General features: G+C 44.8%; 1 protein-coding gene and 1 long non-coding RNA gene across 4 annotated transcripts in view; one reads left to right on the top strand and one right to left on the bottom strand.

The window, feature by feature from the left end:
- The window catches only part of LOC147011196 (uncharacterized), a 61,687-nt gene that overhangs the window by 23,384 nt on the left and 16,388 nt on the right, over window positions 1-21,915 (top strand). For both annotated transcript variants that reach the window (XR_015052161.1, XR_015052162.1), the window contains exon 2: window positions 13,958-14,069. This is a non-coding gene — a long non-coding RNA (uncharacterized LOC147011196). The remainder of the gene's footprint in view (window positions 1-13,957; window positions 14,070-21,915) is intronic.
- PFAS (phosphoribosylformylglycinamidine synthase) overlaps window positions 8,014-21,915 on the bottom strand; it is a 71,891-nt gene continuing 57,989 nt past the window's right edge. For both annotated transcript variants that reach the window (XM_085858795.1, XM_085858794.1), the window contains exons 27-29: window positions 19,427-19,597; window positions 19,142-19,271; window positions 8,014-8,465 (exon numbers count right to left, since the gene is read on the bottom strand). In XM_085858795.1, the coding sequence (XP_085714921.1) occupies window positions 8,279-8,465; window positions 19,142-19,271; window positions 19,427-19,597 (488 nt within the window). In that variant the 3' untranslated portion in view covers window positions 8,014-8,278. The remainder of the gene's footprint in view (window positions 8,466-19,141; window positions 19,272-19,426; window positions 19,598-21,915) is intronic.

Genomic DNA, 21,915 nt, shown 5'->3' with positions numbered 1-21,915 from the left:
CTTCATTCAATCCCATGCTGGTTGTGTCCAATTGTTGCCCCACTACCTTACTGGAAATGTCACTTTGCTCTTCAATGAGCCTCGCTCTTATAAAAAATATTCATGTGAAAAGGAAGCCATGATGTTTGAAAAGGCTCCAAAAGTGAAGAAAAAAAAAATCAAGCTTGGTTCATGATTACAGTACATACAAATGCGAGCCATTGATAATTATTAATCACCGTTTCTGGTGTATGTTCCCCCTCCATCCCCTCCCTTACCTCAAATGGCCGCACTGCTGATTCCACACGTGATAAAGCTGAATGTCTAAACTCGGTGTTTGCAGCTAAATCTTGTGTCCTAAACCCATCACTATCTCAACCCACTTTACCCAGTCGCACCCAACTGTCCCTGGACTCTGTATCCTTTTCTCCTGACAAGGTGGAGAGCTTGCTTTCAAACCTCGAGTCAGATTCTGCAACCGGTCCAGACGGCATCAGCCCACGTGTCCTCAAAGCCTGCTCTTCTGCTCTTGCTCACCCTCTCTCTGTTCTATTCACCCTCTCATTTTCCCAAGGTCATCTGCCATCTGCTTGGAAATCTGCTAACATCACTGCCCTGCATAAAAAGGTGCAAAAACAGATCCCTGTAACTACAGACCAATCAGCCTTCTCCCAATCATCAGCAAGGTTATGGAATCCATCATCGCTTCAGACATGAAATCCTTCCTCTTCTCCAATGGCTTGATTTCCAATCATCAATTTGGTTTCAGACCAGGTCACTCTACCCTGGATATGCTGCTACTGCTCTCCCATCAATGGATGGAGGTCCTCAATGCCAGACAGGAAATCCGAGCCGTATCCCTGGACATATCACGTGCTTTTGACACAGTCTGGCACCCTGCACTACTCACCAAACTCTCTTCCTATGGTATTCAAGGCCATCTCCACTCATGGCTCGCAGACTTCCTCTCCTGTCGCAGTCAATGTGTGGCCCTAAATGGAGTTCTTTCATCCCCTCTTCCTGTTCAGGCTGGAGTTCCTCAAGGTAGCGTTCTGGGCCCTGTTCTTTTTCTGGTTTTCATCAATGATCTCTCGGACTCTCTGGAAAATCCTCTATTTCTCTTTGCCGATGACTCCACCCTCTGCCGTACCATCTGTCATCCCTCAGACCGGCAAGCAGCAGCTTCTTCGCTCACTGCAGATCTGGATAAAATCACAAACTGGTCCAACACGTGGAACATGTCTTTCAATCCAGACAAATCTCACACTCTCACTATGTCTCTTCGAAAGGACCGTTTACAAAACCCCCATCCACTTTCTCAACAATCCTCTGGAAGAAGTCTTTTCTTTCAAGCTTCTGGGTCTCACTATCTGCCATGACCTTTCCTGGGAAAGTCACATTTCCAACCTTGCCTCAAAAGCCAGTCGCCGACTGGGAATCCTCCGTCGTGCAAAGTCCTTCCTCGGCCCTCTTGAGCTCCTGACCACTTACAAAGCTTTTGTCCGTAGCCTGATGGAGTACTGCTCTCCCTCTGGGCTGGTGCTCCTGCCTCCCACCTTTCTCGACTTCACGCTGTCGAAACCAGGGCTTTTAAGATCATTGGCATCTCCCGCAATGAAGCTGAGTCTTTGGGCCTCTCACTCAATCACCGCAGGTTGGTCGGTGGTCTTTCTGTCTTCTACCGACTCCTCTCCAGCCTTGCCCCCCTGCTCTCTCTGCGATTTGTCCCAACCACATTTCCACAGGGCGCTCAAGGTCCGCCAACAACCCCCTTCTGGTAAAACTACCAAAATCACGAATCACTGCTCATCTTCACTCTTTCATTCCTCTTTTTTCCCGCCTTTGGAATAAACTTCCTCACTCTATTCTTTCCCATTCTTCCCTCCAGGCTTTCAAAACAGCTGTTCACCACCACCTCTTATCTTCCCCCATCCAAATCCTCGATCTTTTCTACCCCCGATAATCCACCCAAGCCCACTTCCTTCAATTCTCCTGCTTTCCTTCCTGAAAGTCCCTGTAATGTCCATCTTCTCCTCGCCATGTTCCCCGTCCCATCCCCATCCCTCTCCCTTCCACAGTTCACCTGTGTCTGTTCCCCAATGTTTTGTCCCTTCCACTCCCGCCCCTCTTGTCTCATGCCTCCTTGCTGTGAGTTGTGTGTTAGCTCTCATACGAGCCTCGACCAAGGTATACAAAAAAAAAAAAAAAAAAAAAAAAAAAAATATCAGAGCCATTCTTTGTTACCATGCCATTTTCAAAACTAGAGAACATGCTGTACCCCTCTCCATACATGAACCTGTTTATTACTCAAACTGCTCTTTAATCTTCTTCTTTTTCTTCATTGCAGATAATTTTGAGGAGTAATTGGTGCAATTACATTGAATATGAATGCGGTGGACATGATTACCATGTCCAATCAACTTCTTCACCAACACCACCCCACCTTCAAATTATATAATGTACATACATAATGGTGGTTTGGATCACACGTGGCCTCATCTCATCATTTGTGGGGAGGCAGGAAGAAAATAGTATTGGCAGGACCATTAAAGGACAGGACCTTCACAGGAGGACCATTGAACACTCCAGATTCTATTTCAGTCATGTGCTCAATATTCCTCACAGTTTGTCCATCACGCCAAACTAAAACATCTGTTCCCGTTCAAAATAGTTTGAATGAGTATATCTCGTTTCAAATGATGGCAAGATAAGGAAAGCAGCTTTTAAACATGAAAGGTTGCAAGAAAATGTGCCGATGTATAATAACCATCATTCAGGAAGTGGAGAATGCACTGAAGATTGGTACAATTTTATCATTTTATGGATCAAAATCATTTGTCAAAATGTTGACCACTCATCATCTCCAAGGCTTTGAGGTTTTCTTTTTTTAAAAGAGACCAATAGTGTTATTTTTGGCAAGCAGGATGGCCTGGAGATATGCACAGCTGTCTCTAAGCTGTCTAGCCTGGGTTTGATTCCTGACTCAGCTATAAACCATCAATCCCATTGTTTCACATGCAGGGTGATTCATAAATGTGTGTGCTGTCCCTCGGACCCTAAACTGGACGTCCAGTCTACCAGAATTTGTTGATGGACATTGAATATCTCACGGTGTCGTCCTTCGCAGAGTAGGTGAGATTTTGCCAGCATCCTGACCAAATAACCATTTCCTGCTATAACCTATTGGGGGCACTGTATGAGTGGCACAGCTGCGCTCTCAGCCAACGATGCCACCCCGTAGCCTTGTGCTGCAAATGAAAGAAGAAGACGAATGTTCTCAATTGTTTTTGTTTTTTTACATCTTTCGATGCATTTCTTTATACCTTATGAAATGTCAATTATGTTTTGTGAAATCAATGAAAGATGCGTTGTTTTTATGAACCCACTGTGATCAGAAAAGTTTCAGCACTCGTTGTATAATATGGGATTTTCTGGTTGTGATACCTCAATTGGGGATGAAGGTGGGGGAGTCCTGCTCATACACCACAAAGACAATTCCACTGTCTAACTCCCTCTTTAAAATAAATGAATAAACTAACCAGTCCGCAGTACAGTATTCCTATTGCGATCACACCACCTGCACAGAGAAGGCTGACATGAGTCGGTGCAATTTGCATTACGCAGTGGGTCTCGCTTCCATCGGCTACCCTTCCAGGCCCAACCAAAACTCTGTCCCACACTTTCGTCAAAGTGTCAAAGTTGAATCATTTTAAACATCAAGAAGCAAATTTTGATGCAGTCTGGACATATCTCTTGCTTTTGATACAGCTGCCATCCTACCTTACTCTCCAAACTTTGTGTCTATGGCATCCGTCGGATCGCGGAGTTATCCGTGGCTCGTCGGCTTCAGGGTCTGATGTCAAGTAGCAGGTCTGAGCCACCCCCTCATGAGCCACGTGTACTCCCCGAAACCTGCAACACTGCCTTACTCTCCAAACTCTGTGCCAATGGGAGGGACTCCAAAACCAAGGGTCACGACCGAAATTGGGTCGCAAGGGCCTTCTGATGGGTCACGGATGACCGTGCCGCTTGATATAACAGCGATATACCAGATTCAAAATGTTGGCAACTTGCCAACTTCTCACAAATCCTGGTTTGTGAGAGGGGTTTTTCACATCAAAAGCATTTTCTCCGACAATTTTTATGGTAGGTACCAGTCCCATTTTGGTCGCGAGGTGAATGGGATTTCAAATTTTAGGTCATGAACAAGGAATCCATGGTCAACTCCACACATGGCTTACCGACTTCCTCGACTCTCATAGCCAACGTGTGGCACTCAACGGAATCCTTTCATCTCCTCTCCCTGGGAACAATGGAGTACCCCAAGGCAGTGTTCTGGGTCCAGTCCTATTCCTAATCTTCATAAACGATCTCTTGGTGTCTGGAAAATCCTCCTTATCCATTTCTTGATGACTCCACCCTCTGCAGGGACATCCCTCATCCTTTCGTCAGGAAGGCTGCAGCCTATTCGCTCTCTTCAGACCTTGAAAAAAAAATGACGAGCTGTTCAAACACTTGGAACACATCCTTCAATTCTGACAAATCTCACACTCTCACTATCTCTCTCCAAAAGGACCGTCTGGAAACCCCTCCCGCACCCCCCCCCCCCGCCCATCTACTTTCTCGACAATCTTCTTTAGGAAGTTCAGTCATTGAAACTCCTGGGTCTCACTATCAGCCATGATATCTCTCTTGGGCAAACCACACTTCAAAAAGTTGGTCTCCAAAGCCAGCTGCTAACTGGGCATCCTCTGTCATACAATGTCCTTCTTTGAAACACCTGAACTCCTATCCACCTACTAGGTCTTCATCAGCAGCTTGATGGAGTAATGCTTTCCACTCTGGGCTGGCTCCCATGCCTCACATCTTGCTCAGCTTGACGCCATGGAAATCAAAGCCTTCAAGATCATTGGAATTTCCCACAATGAAGCCGAGTCTATGACAGGTCGGTATCACTTCGCCATCACAGAATCGATGATATCACTTCGCTATCACAGACAGGTCGGTGGTCTTTCAGTCTTCTGTCATCTCCTTTCTGGTCTTGTACCCTCTGCTCTTTCCATGCTTTGTACCCCCACTGGTTTCTACAGTGCTCACATGGTCCAGCATCAACCCCTTTCTGGTGAAACTACCGAAATCCAGGATCATTGCACACCTCTCAGTCGTTTCTCTTTTTTTCCTCCAGGTCTTCAAGACAGCTGTTCAACACCATCTCAGATCGTTCCCATTCCAAAACCATGATCTTTTCTACCATTGTTAACCCAACCTAAATCCCTCCAACTTCTAATGTTCCAGTTTTCCATCCTTGGAGTTTCCTTCCGTGTCCAATTTGTCCATACCATGCATGCATGTTTTGCATCCTGTTTTTGTCCGTTGCATCGTGATCCATTCAGTGTATTAGCTCTCCCACGACCCTTAACTTTGTATACAAAAAGAAATTGTTCAAAACATTGCACAAAATAAGTAAACAAGCCGGTAGGCGACGAGGGATTCGCTAGGATCGAAGCGCTGGAGAGTATGCTTTTCATTCTGACTGATCCACCGACGAAGATTCATTGCCAAGACGAATTGGTTCACATACAATTGTTCCTCTGCCTGGCAAGATTTTTCCTATTGCGTATTTTGTCAACTGGCACCCCTCATGAAAACTGACGGTAAATAGACTCCCTATTTTTGAAGGACTACCATTTTAGAAATAATCGGTTTGCTAGTTTGTGCTGTAGAGCCTCGCGTTGCAGACACACACACATACACACACACACACACACACACACACACACACACACACACACACACACACACACACACACACACACACACACACACACACACACACACACACACACACACGGAAAACCCGATAAACTTCTCTCAATGCTCTTGTTTGACCATACCTCCTGAGCCACACAATATTTTTCATAAGCCACGCCCACTTTCCATAAGCCACGCCCACTTTCCTACACCACTCCCACTTTCCAAAGCTCCGCCCACTTTCCTCAGCCCCTCATAAAAAATGACGGTAAATAGACACCTGATTTTTGAAGGACTACCATTTGAAAAATAAAACCTCAATCAAAAATTGGCTCGAGTAAAATTTTCTAAATATCTCGAAGTGTTTAATTCCGAAGTCTCGTTTCTCCACATTCAAAACTGAAGGACAAGTATTGAAAATACTGCACACGGTTTTTTGGCCGCTGCACAGCAACGGGTGGTTGCTAGGCAACAAAATTCAAACGCGCGCATTCCCAGTATATATTCCACATGTTGGCAAAGTTTCATCGAAATCGGTTTGCTGGTTCGTGCTGTGGAGCCTCGCGTTGCAGACACGCGCGCACACACACACACACACACACACACACACACACACACACACACACACACACACACACACACACACACACACACACACACACACACACACACACACACACACACACACACACACACACACACACGGAAAACCCGACAATAAGGGATATCTAGCATATTGTTACGGCTGTGGAAATTCGCATTACACCATAAAGGGTCCTCAGGTGAGATATATCGGTAAGTCCATGTGTAGTTAGCCCAAACTTGTTGTGTAGATGGAATATATGTGATCCATTCGGGCTGCGATTCTGCAGTTAGCCGTTTTTCTTTTGGTGCAAGAACAACAACGAACATCGCCACAACCAACATCTCAACGATCACGCCATTCACTACACGACGCCAACAATCACGCCATTCACACCACGACGCCACCTTCCACAAATACGCTACCACCATCTTCGCCACTCTACATTCAACGAGCACCGTGCGGTCACGATCTCCCCGGGACGGATGAAAGGAGTGAAGTGGCAGCAGCAACCAGGGTGCAAAGGGGCATCTCCCGCCCAAAACTCCCGCTTAAAGATCTCCCGCATGTGCTTTTCGCGCGCTTTGGCATGGGGAAGGTGCGATTTGAGCCAGAGGTCAAAGGTGAAAAAGGTGGGGGCCTGATTTTGGGGGAATAATTCCCTGGCCCCGAGCCAAAACTGACTTTCCTCATCCCCCACACAGTGCGGGGAGGGGGGAACAAGAGGGCACGCCCCTTTTTGGGAAGCTTCCAGAAGGAGGTTGAGCCAGAAACGGGACGGGGCGAAGGGCGGAGCCCCACCCTACAAAAGGCGTGGGCGTGAAGGTCGACAAGAAAACGTCGTTCCCTTGTCCCTGAAGGGGAATTGTCGAGAGTTGTGGTGATTGTTCCTGGTCGGAGGTTCTGTTCGTTCGTCCCTGTCGGGCGGATGACACGTGCAGGCGCGAGGCACGAGCACAGTGGACCACGCCGGAGGGACTCGGAGTTACGGTTGCCAAGGTCTCGATGCGCTAAGGGAAGTCGCGACTTTTTCTTTTGGGGTTTTGTGTAAATGTCTGTGAGTGGCACCAGTCTTGAAAAGTAGAACTGTTATAAGTGTTGCCGTGTAAATCATATTCGGTTGTAGGTCTGCTTGCTTTTATTGAGTTTTCTTGCTTGACTGTAATATACGTGCCTTCCGTGCTTCCGTAATAAATGTGCTGGTTCAATTGTTCACCGTTTCACTGCGTCCTTTCCTTTGTTTGAATCTCCATCTTGCATCACGTAAGGGATTAATAGTGGGTTTTAAAACACCCGGTAACTAATCTGAACCGTCAAGGTCGACGATAACTCCGCTCGGTTATCCCTGTAGTACGGAACGAGCCGCTTAAGCGGTTCGTGTCCAGAGTCGACCTGTGGCGTGGTACAACTCCTCGGTACACTATCCGCGCGGGCACTTAGGTAAATCGACCATTTGGCGATCGGACCCTATTTCGCACGGGTAGAATGCGGACTGAGTTGTGGTGAGGTTAAACCCCCACCCGTGACTGGCTCCTGGCGGTAGTTCCCGGAGGGTCACGACTGAATTGTCCGTTCCGGTGGGCGACGCGGTCGCCATTCGAGTCAAGCGGCCGATCGTACGCCGGATGGGCCACAATTCGCAACAATATATAGCAAATCCAAAAAAGCAACCTGTGTACCAAAAAGTGAACAGTTGCAGATGATGGAAAAAGTGAACCAATTTATTGCATTGCAATCAATCGGGCTGAAACATTCCAAAGTTAACTGGCGGTTTCCATGGGATACATGTTCGATTCGTTTTTGGAACTTGACATCATTTGATAGAAAAGGGAATTCGCAATGAAAGGAATTTTTTTTTTTTGAGGAACACACCTGTTCTTCACAGATTTTAATGACACAAAATCAAGTTGTAAAGTCTACCTGCTCCCAGAGGTCACAAAATGACGCACCTGCGCCACCTCTACCTCAGACACTGCCTTCTCTCCGGCACCACGTGTGGGCATTCTGAAACATTTGTAGCCACGGAGACGTCGTGAGACTCGTTCGCCAGGCATAGGGCATCCAAGGCCACTGCCAGGTTAACACGCAACGCTCCGGATGGGGCATCATGGCCAAGTGTCGACCATCTCCCGAACACAGCGCAGCAATGCCTCTGCAAAAGAGACTCTCCAATATAAACTTTTAAATCATTTAATGCAAGACTAGTGCTGTAAACATCTATTATTTTGGGGAAAATTAAACATTACTGTGAGAAAACAATAACCATGGTGGATTGTTGCAATGACAAACATGAACTACATCACCAAAACACCTTCTAAAGTGCTATGGATCAGACGCTTTCACCTCAAAACCACACTATTGGTGTAAAAGACGAGGGGGCCGGCCCCTCCTCCCCTCCCCAATGCATGACTCATGACAGTATCTCATAATTTCTCTTTTCTCCCAAATCCCCTACCCCCTTTATTTCTTTCCTCAATTTTCACTTCTAAATATATATATATATATATATATATATATATATATACATATACATATATATATATATATATATATATATATATATATACATATACATATATACATACACACACATATACACACACATATATACATATATACATATATATACACATATACACATATATACATATACATATACATATATATATACATATATATATATATATATATATATATATATACACATATACATATACATATATATACACATATACATATATACATATATACACACATATACACACATACATATACATATATACACACATATATATATATATATATATATATATATATATATATATATATATATACATATATATATATATATATATATATATATATATATATATATATATATATACACACACACACACACACATATATATATATATATATATATATATATATATATATATATACACACACACACACACACATATATATATATATACAGTCAAAGCTCGTTACTATGCCACCCGTCGGGACCGAGCAAAAGTGGCATAGTAGCGAGAGTGGCATAGTAACGAGATTTTGTAAAAACGGCCTTATTTTCTCAAGTTACCCATCTGTAGTTAATCTTTAGACAAAATTTATTCCAGCAAGTAAAAGGCACGACTGTTGTATAAGCTAAGCGAAAGGAGAACATACACACACTAACAGAGTTCACACACTAACATATGGCATGGCAAGAAATTCACGACACACAAAGCTTTCAAGAATCATCGGCTGGCGCATCTTCTTTCGGCGGATCTCGTGCATCTCGTTGTCTAGCCGATCGCACGCTTGCATCACACCGGGCTTCCCGCTTCTCTGCTGCATGAACTTCCGGACGGTGCTACAAGCGCGCTGGGCTTCCTCGAACGGAACGATTTCCTCCTCGACAGTTACCTCGTCATCTTCGCTTTCCACCGGCTCCTCACTGCACAGAATCTCCTCCGCAATCTCCTCCAGCGTGAAATACCCGCCAGTCGCGAGGCGCTCGTCGGCTTCGAGAAAGTCAGACAGCTCGATCTCTCCTCGTTCTCGTGCATCTTTTCCTTGGCAGGCAGAGCTTCCCAGATGTCGGGCAGCTCCGCATCCTGTGGCTCAGTTTGGATCTCCTCTTCGATGAACTTGGCCTTCGCGAAACAGTTCCTGATTGTCGACTTGCCGACCTGCTCCCAAGCACGCCGGGCGACGTGTGTGAGCGTCGAGCAACGTGCACTTGAACTCCTTTCCCTCGTCTATGGTCTCAAGCCGGCGGCATGGCAGGAGCTTCTTGTAGTGGCGCTTGAGGTTCTCTATGATTCCCTGATCCATTGGTTGCGACTGGCTGTCGTGTTGGGTGGGAAGAAGACCAGTTGGATGTTGTTCAGCTCGAGCTCGGGAGGGTGGCCAGAGAAGTTATCGAGACAGACCAGCACTCTGCGTCCCTGCTGGCCGAGTCGTCCGTCCCACGCACGCAACATCTCCTCAAAGCTCCGCCGTCATCCACGCCTTCGAGTTCGCCTTGTACTTGACTGGGATCTCTTTGTTCTTGAAGGCACGGGGTTTCTTGGAATTGCCAATCACCAGAAGAGGGAACTTCTCGCTGCCGCTCATGTTTGCCCCAACCAGAAGAGTGATCCTTTGCTTGCTTTTCTTTCCTCCAGTACACCGCTCTCCCCTGAAAGCCATGGTCTTGTTCGGAAGCAGCTGCCAGAAGAGTCCAGTCTCGTCTGGGGTGAAGACGTCGTCTGCGGAGAACTGCCCGAGTAAGGGCCGGAGAACCTGTTGTTGCCACTCAAGAAGGGATTGCGAATCCACCGCTCCAGCTTCGCCCTGCACTGTCTTGAACGTGATGCCGTGGCGCTTCTTGAAATTGCCCAACCAACCGTCGCTCGCCATGAAGTCTGGGATGTGCATCAGCTCTCGGCCAGTTTCATCGCCTTCTCCTGATCAGATCGCCGCTGACAGGCACATTCTGTCCTCTTGATTGCTTCAGCCACATGAGCACTCCCTCATCAAGCTTCGGGTCGTGAGCCTGCGTCAACTTCATGCGCTTCGATGGAAATCCAGCTTTGATTGCAGCCTCGATTGCATCCTTCTTGCTGAGAATGCCCTTCACGGTTGTTCTCTTAACTTCGATGCCCCATTTCTTGCTAATCTCCCTGGCCAACTTGGACTGATTCGGCTCCTTCTTCGCGGCATCGATGATCTCCTTCTTCTCCTTCAGCGTAAAGTCGGTTCGCTTGCGTTTCTGAGCTGACATTATGGGCTGAATTTGAAAAAAAAATGATGTCACTGTTGTACGTGTGCCTGCGTGTCTGTGTGTGTGCTCGCGCTTTTTTGTGTCTCGTTGTGCGTGTTGTGATTGGCTTGTTGTGGATGGCATCGGGGAGAAGAATCGCGTGTTTTGACACAGTCTGACTATGCGCGTACGTATTGAGTTATGTTGTGCGCAGCTGGACTGTAGTTCGTCGCTTCGCCTTTGGACGTGAGTGTGATAATCGAGCACTGCGCAATACAGACTTTTTCACGACTCGTGCCTTTTAACAGTCACACAGTAGTGGCATGGTAGCGAGAGTAGGGGGTGGCATAGTAAATTTATTTTGTATTGAATTTTGTTGGGACCGAGCAAAAGTGGTATAATAGCGAGAGTGGCATAGAAGCGAGGTGGCATAGTAACGAGCTTTGACTGTATATATATACACACACACACACACACATATATATACACACACACACACACACACACACACACATATATATATATATATATATATATATATATATACACACACACCCACACACACACACACACACACACACACACACATATATATATATATATATATATATATATATATATATATATATATATATATATATATATATATATATATATATATATATATATATATATATATATACAGTGGGGAGAACAAGTATTTGATACACTGCCGATTTTGCAGGTTTTCCCACTTACAAAGCACGTAGAGGTCTGTAATTTTTATCATAGGTACACTTCAACTGTGAAAATCAGAATCTAAAACAAAAATCCTGAAAATCACATTGTATGATTTTTAAATAATTAATTTGCATTTTATTGCATGAAATAAGTATTTGATTCATCAGAAAAACAGAACTTAATATTTGGTACAGAAACCTTTGTTTGCAATTACAGAGATCAGACGTTTCCTATAGTTCTTAACCAGGTTTGCACAGACTGCAGCAGGGATTTTGGCCCACTCCTCCATATAGATCTTCTCCAGATCCTTCAGGTTTCGGGGCTGTCGCTGGGCAACACAGAATTTCAGCTCCCTCCAAAGATTTTCTATTGGGTTCAGGTCTGGAGACTGGCTAGGCCACTCCAGGACCTTGAGATGCTTCTTACGGAGCCACTCCTTAGTTGCCCTGGCTGTGTGTTTCGGGTCGTTTTCATGCTGGAAGACCCAGCCACGCCCCATCTTCAATGCTCTTGTTGAGCGAAGGAGGTTGTTGGCTAAGATCTCGTGATACATGGCCCCATCCATCCTCCCCTCAATACGGTGCAGTCGTCCTTTCCCCTTTGCAGAAAAGCATCCCCAAAGAATGATGTTTCCACCTCCATGCTTCACGGTTGGGATGGTGTTCTTGGGGTTGTACTCATCCTTCTTCTTCCTCCAAACACGGCGAGTGGAGTTTAAACCAAAAAACTCTATTTTGGTCTCATCAGACCACATGACCTTCTCCCATTCCTCCTCTGGATCATCCAGATGGTCATTGGCAAACTTCAGATGGGCCTGGACATGCGCTGGCTTGAGCAGAGGGACCTTGCGTGCGCTGCAGGATTTTAATCCATGACGCCGTAGTGTGTTACTTATGGTTTTCTTTGATACTGTGGTCCCAGCTCTCTTCAGGTCATTGACCAGGTCCTGCCGTGTCGTTCTGGGCTGATCCCTCACCTTTCTCATGATCATTGAGGCTCCACAAGGTGAGATCTTGCATGGAGCCCCAGATCGAGGGAGATTGACTGTTATCTTGAACTTCTTCCATTTTCTAATAATTGCGCCAACAGTTGTTGCCTTCTCACCAAGCTGCTTGCCTATTGTCTTGTAGCCCATCCCAGCCTTGTGCAAGTCTACAATTTTGTCCCTGATGTCCTTAGACAGCTCTCTGGTCTTGCCCATTGTGGAGAGGTTGGAGTCTCATTGATTGAGTGTGGACAGCTGTCTTTTATGCAGATAACGATTTCAAACAGGTGCATTTAATACAGGTAATGAGTGGAGAATGGGAGGGCTTCTTAAAGACAAAACTAACAGGTCTGTAAGAGCCGTAATTCTTACTAGTTGGTAGGTGATCAAATACTTATTTCATGCAATAACATGCAAATTAATTATTTAAAAATCATACAATGTGATTTTTCAGGATTTTTGTTTTAGATTCCGTCTTTCACAGTTGAAGTGTACCTATGATAAAAATTACAGACCTCGATGTGCTTTGGAAGTGGGAAAACCTGCAAAATCGGCAGTGTATCAAATACTTGTTCTTCCCAATATATATATGTATATATATATATATATATATATATATATATATATATATATATATATATATATATATATATATATATATATATATATATATATAGTATTCAACCAATAGTCCTGCAGTGAAATGCTGTTTTGGGGGTCAACCTTGCACTTGCGTTCCTATAAAGTTTTTTTTGCGGTTTTTATATCTTTGAAGGGTGCTGAACAAGAATCCAAGTGATAACATCCTGTCAGGTTTGGGCAATTTGCATAATGTGCAAATGAAGTCGGCCATTACCGAAATTCAGTTTTTTTGCTATATCTATGGCTATATATTTGATAGGATGGAAGTAATGGTGTCTAAACCAAGGTTTTCATGGTCAAGGAATATAATAATACCAGTTACAAGTGTCTGAGATGGCGGCCATCTTGGATTCCAAGATGGCCACCACAGTGTTTGGCTATATCTATGGCTATATATGGGATAGGATGGAAATAATGATTCTAAACCTAGGGTTTAAGGGTCTAGCAGTAATGGGTAAGGATAATGAATGCCTTAAATGGGTCCACGATTACGGGGTGGGGGTGGGGGTGGGGGTGTTCCTATATCGTTTGGCATGTATTGACCAATATTATTTTCTCATTTCAGACACCAGAGTGAGATATGAGCCAATGCTTATTCCATCCATGTAAAGGCAACTTTACAAACAAGCCCTTGTCAACATCTGGTGCAGACCGTATTCGAAGCATCATCCGGGCAAGTAAGATCTATAAAGATGATCTCCATGTGTCTTTGGATAAAATGCTTGCTGAAGATGAAAACCCATCTGTCCAGTGTCACCAACAATGTGTATCAATTTATACATCACAGGTGTCTATAAAACGATTTCTGAAACATAATGATACTGAAAACGCATCACCAGCTCCAAAGCGATCTCGTCGTTCTGATTCGCAAGGAACGACATTTAACTTCCGAGAGCACTGCATATTCTGTGGTACATTATGTATCATGGATCGCGATCCAAAACATCCAGATCGGTGGAGAAAAGTCACTTTGTGCCGTACGCCGATCGTGCTGCCGATCGCACCTACAAGCAAAAGATATTGGACACTTGTTTCGAGCGTCAAGACAACTGGGCAAAGGATGTTGAAATCCGTGTTGGAGCAGTGAGTGATCTATATGCGGCGGATGCAAGATACCACATCGACTGTAGGGACGCATTTATGACAGATAGTGTTATAGCAGCAGCTGTCAGAAGCAGCCTTGATCCGAGTCAAATATCTTTGGACTCTTCTTTCCAATCAACTGTATTAATATCCAAAATGAAAGCAGATATGACAAAAATATGGAACTCTGTAGATGTTTATAACCTGTATCTTGAAAACGGTGGACAGAAGTTGTCCCGTAGAGCCTTAGTTTCTCATCTGTCAGATCATTTTGGGCCTGATTTACTCATTTTAAGTGGTTCAGGTGTTGCCAGCCTTTTGGTATTTCAGAGTAAGGCATCAGGCCTGTTACATCTGGTAAATGATGAAGACGAATTTGATTGTGTATAAGAAAGGGTTGCAAAACGCATTGTCCATGAGACGCAGAGGTTACCAGCTGATAGGAAAGTATACCAAGCTAGTGTAGACATAGATATTGCACTGGACTCTGTCAGTGAAACACTTCGCTCACTGTTAGTTAAAATGTCTGACAAAATGAACTACACTTTGGCAGCTGCTCTCATTGGCAACATTGTCACCAGCATTTTAACCAACCGATCCACCCCTCTTCAGATTGCACTTGGTGTTGTCCTCAATCAGAGGTCTCTGATTGAACAGTTCTACGATTGCAGGGTAGTTTGTTCTTATGATGAAATATTGCAGTTTAAAGCTTCAGCAGCAGCAGCAGCGCTCAAGAACTTCACCATCATGGGTATGACCTGTCCCAAAGATGGTATCATTCAAGCTGTTGCAGACAACTTTGACGCAAACATATCCACGCAGAACGGACTTGTTAGCACCCATTCCCTTGCCATTTTAATGACTGTTACTGACAGGTACTTGACTGAGGAATCACATCTTGAGACATTCCCTAGACTGACAGCAAATGAAATGCAGCAGCAGGTAATTGATGACATCCCTGTAGAGAGATACAGAGGTCCCAAAAAACCTGACATGCCTGATACTGAGGCTTAGCGAGCTCTATTGCCATTACGTGTTCTTGCCGCACAAGTGCACTTTTGAGAGCCCAATCCCTCGACTTCGACTTCTTGCAAGCCATTGACTCTGATGAGGGCATACCAGAGTTCAACGGATTCAATACTAAGTTGTCAAGGGAACAGGGCCATACCATAAGACCAGCCACAAGAGCGATTTACCGCCCATTGATAGACATGAACCCAGCTGACCCCGACACAATCCTGACAGCAATGGTGAACACACAAGATCTCACCAATAGCTGCGGACAGCGCATTACCCTCTTCACCAATGACCAACAACTATACAGGGTTGCTGTAGGCATAAAGTGGGTCTCCCAAGACCGGTTTCTTAACTTTATACCAAGACTATGCGGAATGCACCTTCTGATGAGTTTTGTTGGATGTAATGTGTTGGATACCTAATGGCAAACACTGGTCCAGAAGAAATCATGAAAACAAGCTTTGGAGGTGTTCCGAAAATGCTTAGTGGGAAAAAGTTTCCTCAAAACGTCAGAGTTCTTCAGCTTGTTGTGGAGAAAGTCCTAAGAGGTATTGTTGGACAGTTGGAGAGTCACACCGAACTTCAAGAACATCTAGAAGTATTGTCACAAGAGAGCAGGACGACACGACTCTGGGTAGACTGTATAATCAAGCCAGTTTTTCTTATGATGCTCTTTGTACGAGCTGCACGTGAGGCCGATTGGCCACTACATCTCTATGCAGTCAAAGAAATGATGCCGTATTTCTTTGCTGCGGGACATCACCATTATGCCCGTTACGGCCTTTATTACCTGAGGTCGATGGAATGTCTCCCCGGTGACATCTTGCATCGTTTCCTGAAAGGGGACCATGTGATGAGGCATAAACCCGGTCTCTGGAACGGTATCTGGTCAGACATGTTTATAGAGAGCACCTTTATGCGATATGGCCACGGTGCTTGAGGCATCATAGGGATCACTCTCAAGCCGTCTGCACTCAAACGATGGGCTCTGAGTATGCATGCATGCACCAAGATTGTCAAAAGGTGTTGCAGACATGACGAGAGGATACAAAGAGGTTGATGTCACGAGTCATAAAGAAGATAAACCATCTAGGATCCACGGAGACAACCAAGACAGGTCAAAAAATTCGAGAGAAACTGCAATTATGCATACAGCCACTGGATAATGACGACCATCCAAAAGGCCTGGTGAACACCCAAACCGGACAGATACAACCAGAGTCTGTAAATGTAGAGCACGCTTTTGACATTGGCAAGGCACAGATGATCACTTTTGAAAGTAGTCTGGCTTCTGGCTTCAACGCCCCTCTATCCAAGAAGGTTGTCACGATGGCCGTCACGAAGAAATCCCTCAAGGTTGGGGGCAAAGATGTATACGATGTCAATCTGATATACTCACGGGTGTTGGGGCTTCAACAAACACGAGACATTGACTTACCAACAGTTCTCAAACATGAACTTGCCCCCATGCCGACCTCCATGTTCAAGGAAAATGGCACCATGCGCATAGCGTCAGCAAAGTCTACACTGAAGAAAAAGCTCCAAGTGTTAGTTGCCTCATGTATTGTTCAGAAGGCAGAAGCTGTTACAATTGACAGTTGCGCTATCCTCTGGTGTGTCCACTGGCCATGTAAGGGTACAGTCAAAGACTTTGTGGATAATGTGTGCAGCTTCATCATCCGTAAAATGTCGCAGGGGGATGTCTATCTTGTATTTGATCGATACTTCGATTTCAGCATCAAAGGCACAACACGGACAAAACGGTGTGGTCAGCAAGCCAGTAGACACCATTGCCTAACCCTCCAAAGTCCTCTCCCACCACAAAAGGTCGTCCTAACTATAGCGGACAACAAAGTTCAACTCATCAAATTGATATGCACAGAACTGCTCAACAGAGGGGAAAAGATTAAGAACAAGCTCGTCCTAACTGGCCAAGACCCTGTACCAATAGAAGTCAGCTGCAATGTCCTGAGACAGAGGGAAGATCTAGAGAACTTTCATGAAGAAGCAGATGCAATCATGGTTCATCAAATGTCGAAGCTGGCAGAAGAAGGTGCAACGGCCATCAACATACTGTGCGATGATACAGACGTCTTCGTACTGCTCCTACATTTTTACCACAAACTTGATCTCACGTGCGGCCTAACAATGGAATCTACTCATTCTGAAAGAGCCTTGGTTGACATGGCAGCATCTGCCAAAGAGCATGCTAAAATAGCTCCACAGCTTCCAGCGATGCACTGCCTTTCTGGGTGCGATACTGTTGCGCAACTGTTTGGTGTTGACAAATCAACTGCCATCAAGATGCTTCAGGCCAGTCAAACACTCGAATGCTTGGGTGAGCTTGATGCTCCAATGTCAACTATTAGAGATGAAGCTACCAAATTTATCGCGAAGTGTTATGGGTGCACGACTACTGCAGACATGTCCGACACTAGGGTACAAGTATGGTCCCGGAAAATGGGGCGAAAGAACATGACAGCAGCGCCAAAACTAAAGACTGCCAACAACAAGCCAAGCATTCGTAGAAAATGTTCGACGTGCTCATTTCCAGACGGCAATTTGGAAGGCGGCCCTTCAATCAAAGTACGCCCAACATGAATCCAGAAGAGTACGGATGGTCGCGAGAGGAAACTTCCAAGTCTCTTCTTCCTGTTCCAATGCCCACAGACGTTGCGCTTGCTCCACCACAAATTTTGGAGTTAATAAGGTGTGGTTGTACTTCAGGCATCCCATGTAGAACAGCGCAGTGTGGTTGTTGTGCCGCTCATTTACCATGCACTTTCTTCTGTGCATGTTATAGAGATTCAAATATCAATTGCCATAATGAACGTACAAAACAGGTAGAACATGACATTGACAATGACGAGACCGACGAAAAGACTGTTGATGACGCCGACGACGATTGACCTCTATTACGTACTTCGTGCTTCTAGTCCTTATAATGGTACCAGCTATAATCCAAAATGTTGGTTAGAAATAGAATCCACTCCTATCTTCATAGATTTCATGTTGATACAAACTGTCCTATCCCATATAGCCATAGTCCCATAAATGGAATCCAAGATGGCCGCCATCTCAGACACTTGTAACTGGTATTATTATATTCCTTGACCATGAAAACCTAGGTTTAGACACCATTATTTCCATCCTATTCCATATATAGCCATAGATATAGCCAAAAAACTGAATTTCGGTAATGGTAGACTTCGTTTGCATAGTATGCAAATTGCCCAAACCTGACAGGATGTTATCACTTGGACTCTTGTTCAGCACCCTTGAAATATATAAAAAAAACTGCAAAAAAAACTTTATAGGAATGCAAGTACAAGGTTATGTGGAATTCTGCAGGACTACAACATGGCTTCATAGATTAATCCAACGATTGGGAATCATTGCAAAAAATATTCCTCTAAAGTTCATTACAGCCATGGCCTTTGGACATCACTGAGGGCATTTGTCTTGTGGCCTTTGCAGGCCCATGTCGCATTACAAACCTGCCCAGCAACATATTTAATAAACTCTGACCACCATTGTTTGGAAATAAATTGTTGTATGGAAGAGGAGGGCAGGGGGGAGGTGGTGCACAACAAAATATTTAATAATTAAAAGCATCAAGCGAACACTTTAGGAACCCTGTGTGACTCACAATGGGGAGCCGTTGGGGTTTAGGGGGTAGCATTCTGTGGGAATGCCATCATCATCAACGTAGCGAAGAGGAGCAAGGTCCTGTTTGAGAACAGTATCAATAATTTGTTTTTTCTTAAACTTCATGTGTCCTGGAGAGGAAAAAAAAAACACGTGCACCGCACACACACACTGAGTTTACATGTTCAAAAAACAGAAAAATGGTCCTCATCTTTCGCTTCCCTTTTACAACCAAAATAGGAGGGAGAAGAGGGTAAGGGCATGGGTTTGGAAGGATCAAACAGACCTTCGCCATGAGCGACCCAGATGCCCAGTGCAGATCCCTCCATTCCGACAAGCATGAGGGCCGGACTTGGCAGCACCTTAACGGTAACAAAGCGTGATTCAAAACGCCCCGAGAGATTGTGCGTTAGGACCACACCATTGTGCATTTCGTCAGCAGAGTTTCCTGCACAGCCTTGGTCGCAAACAAGGATGGGGAGATCTCAATTATTATTCACAATCAAATCATATTACATTCAAATTGTTACCGTGCTCTTAACACCCCACTGCTGTCTATCAAAATGGCCGAGCGATACCGCAGGTGGGACGTTGGCTAATAACTAACCATAACGGAATGGCGGGGCAGAACTCCCGGTTACCAGAACACACTATGGGTCTAACCTGTTGGCTCCCAAACCTTTTTGTCAACGACCAAAAATATGAAACCACATTTGCCTCACGACTCAAATGGTACCGACTATAAAAATTGCCGGAGAACACGCTTTCGATATGAAAACACCCCCTCAAAAATCGGGATTTGTGAGAATTTGACAAACTGCCAACGCTTGAATAAGATATGGGTATATTGCTGTAAGATCATGCTACTCAGTCATCCGCAACCCATTAGAAGGATTTCGCAACTCAAGTTTGGGTCACGACCCTGGGTTTGGGAACCCCTGGTCTAACCAATGGAACAATGATGATTGGGCAGTTTGAAAACAGTTGATCACTAGAAGGGCACTCTGTGGAGCGTATAACTCCGCCATGCAATGCCTATTCCGCAAGGACATATCGGGCCTAATAAACTTTTGAAATATCATTCTCCATATCGTTTTTGGACTTATCTCTCAATGGTGAAGAATCACTTTACAAATTAAATAAATCTCTTATCCAGATCCGGATTTGGATCTTCACCAAAATCAAATCAATTCGTCCTTGCAACACACTCAACTTGTCCACAAAGTTTCGTCCGAATCTGTCCACAACTTTTTGAGATATTGTGCTACATATCATTTTTGGCCCAATCTCTCAATGGTGAAGAATCACTTTAGAAATCAAATAATTCTCGTGTCCGGATCTGGATTCGGATCTTCACCAAAATCGAATCAATTCATCCTTGCCGCGCACCCAACCTGTCCACCAAGTTTCATCCAAATCCGTCCAAGCTCTCTGCACCCTGGCCCCAGCCCGATTGTTCTCGCATAGGCCAACTCCTGCAGTTTCAGTCTTGACTCCTTGATTTGCTGCAGATGCATACCAGTCCCGAGTCCTGGAATTCTCCTGCTTATAAAGTTCCTTGGGGAGTCGTGGTTCTGGAGCCTGCCCCTCATGCATGGCTTGAGCTTTGTAGGCGCTGCCTCCCCAGTGGTGCGTTCATGTTACCATGTGGCGCTCATTGTCTGAGCCGATGGTTTTATTATGAAGCCCACGACCACGCCCGCTCATCTGCGGCACTTTGTTCTGCAGTTTCTTGCTTGTTGAAGAGATTCGCACTCCCGGTCTTCACCACTTCATGATGTGCTTTATGATGCACATGATCGGATTTGCAGTGAGTTGTAATAAACTTTTTGTAACGTGTAATGTAAGTTGCAAAGTGTGTATGGATGTAGAGGTGCAGAGAGAGAGAGAGAGCTTGAAGGAGATGGGGAGAGAGATAAGAAATGAGATAAGAAGAGAGGGGATTTAGAAAGAGAAGAATGACAAAAGGGGTTCGAATCTGCTACACAAACACAACACTTTTCCCTATCCACTGATACGAGGAGAGAAGTAATTTGGCTTTACAAAATTGCTGCAGATATAACTACATTAGGGAACCCTTATCTGTTGGGATGTGTCTCCCCAGGGCCTTCCAAAACTGTAACATTATCGTATTCTTTGAACGCATCAAGCACACCTGGATACCAGCACAGGAATTCTCAACCGAAGGGTGGACAACATGGGAAGGACACCTCACATGGAGTTAGTGCAACCTTTCTCTGTAGTGCAAGGAACCCAAATCATGAAATCTAACAACTTTGGCAAATATTTCATTTGCATTTTTATATGCAATCATGACATTAAAATACATAGTTTGATATCTGTCTCACTGTGTTGCTGGTACTTCAAATTAATTCGGTCATTAACTTTCCCCAGGAAAAAAATGCTAGTTGGAACTATAGTTTCCGAGAGTAGTACTCTCATATACTATAGTTGGTAACAGGTCCAACTACAGTAGTCTGCAGAGAATTACGAAAGGATAGAAATGCAGAGAATTACGAAAGGATAGAAAGGATAGAAATTTTTGCCTCGGTTGTTCAATCTCACCAATTTGACAGGCGGACTAGGGGGTCACATGACCGAGGATGTAGCGACTTCATTTTCAACCGCGCCCTCCCCCCACCCCCCAAGGTGGTTTTCCACCTTGGACAAACTATGTGTTAAAGTGTATTAATAGCTTATCATGGCATTTGGTGGGGTACACCAACCACACCTGCCTGCACTCGCGTCAGCCTCACCCATGCCTGTCAGATAAGA

This window comes from Eptatretus burgeri, chromosome 16, assembly GCF_056783735.1.
Source record: "Eptatretus burgeri isolate ZD-2024b chromosome 16, Ebu_testis_v1, whole genome shotgun sequence".
Lineage (NCBI taxonomy): Eukaryota > Metazoa > Chordata > Myxini > Myxiniformes > Myxinidae > Eptatretus > Eptatretus burgeri.
This window is presented reverse-complemented; position numbering and strand designations above follow the sequence as displayed.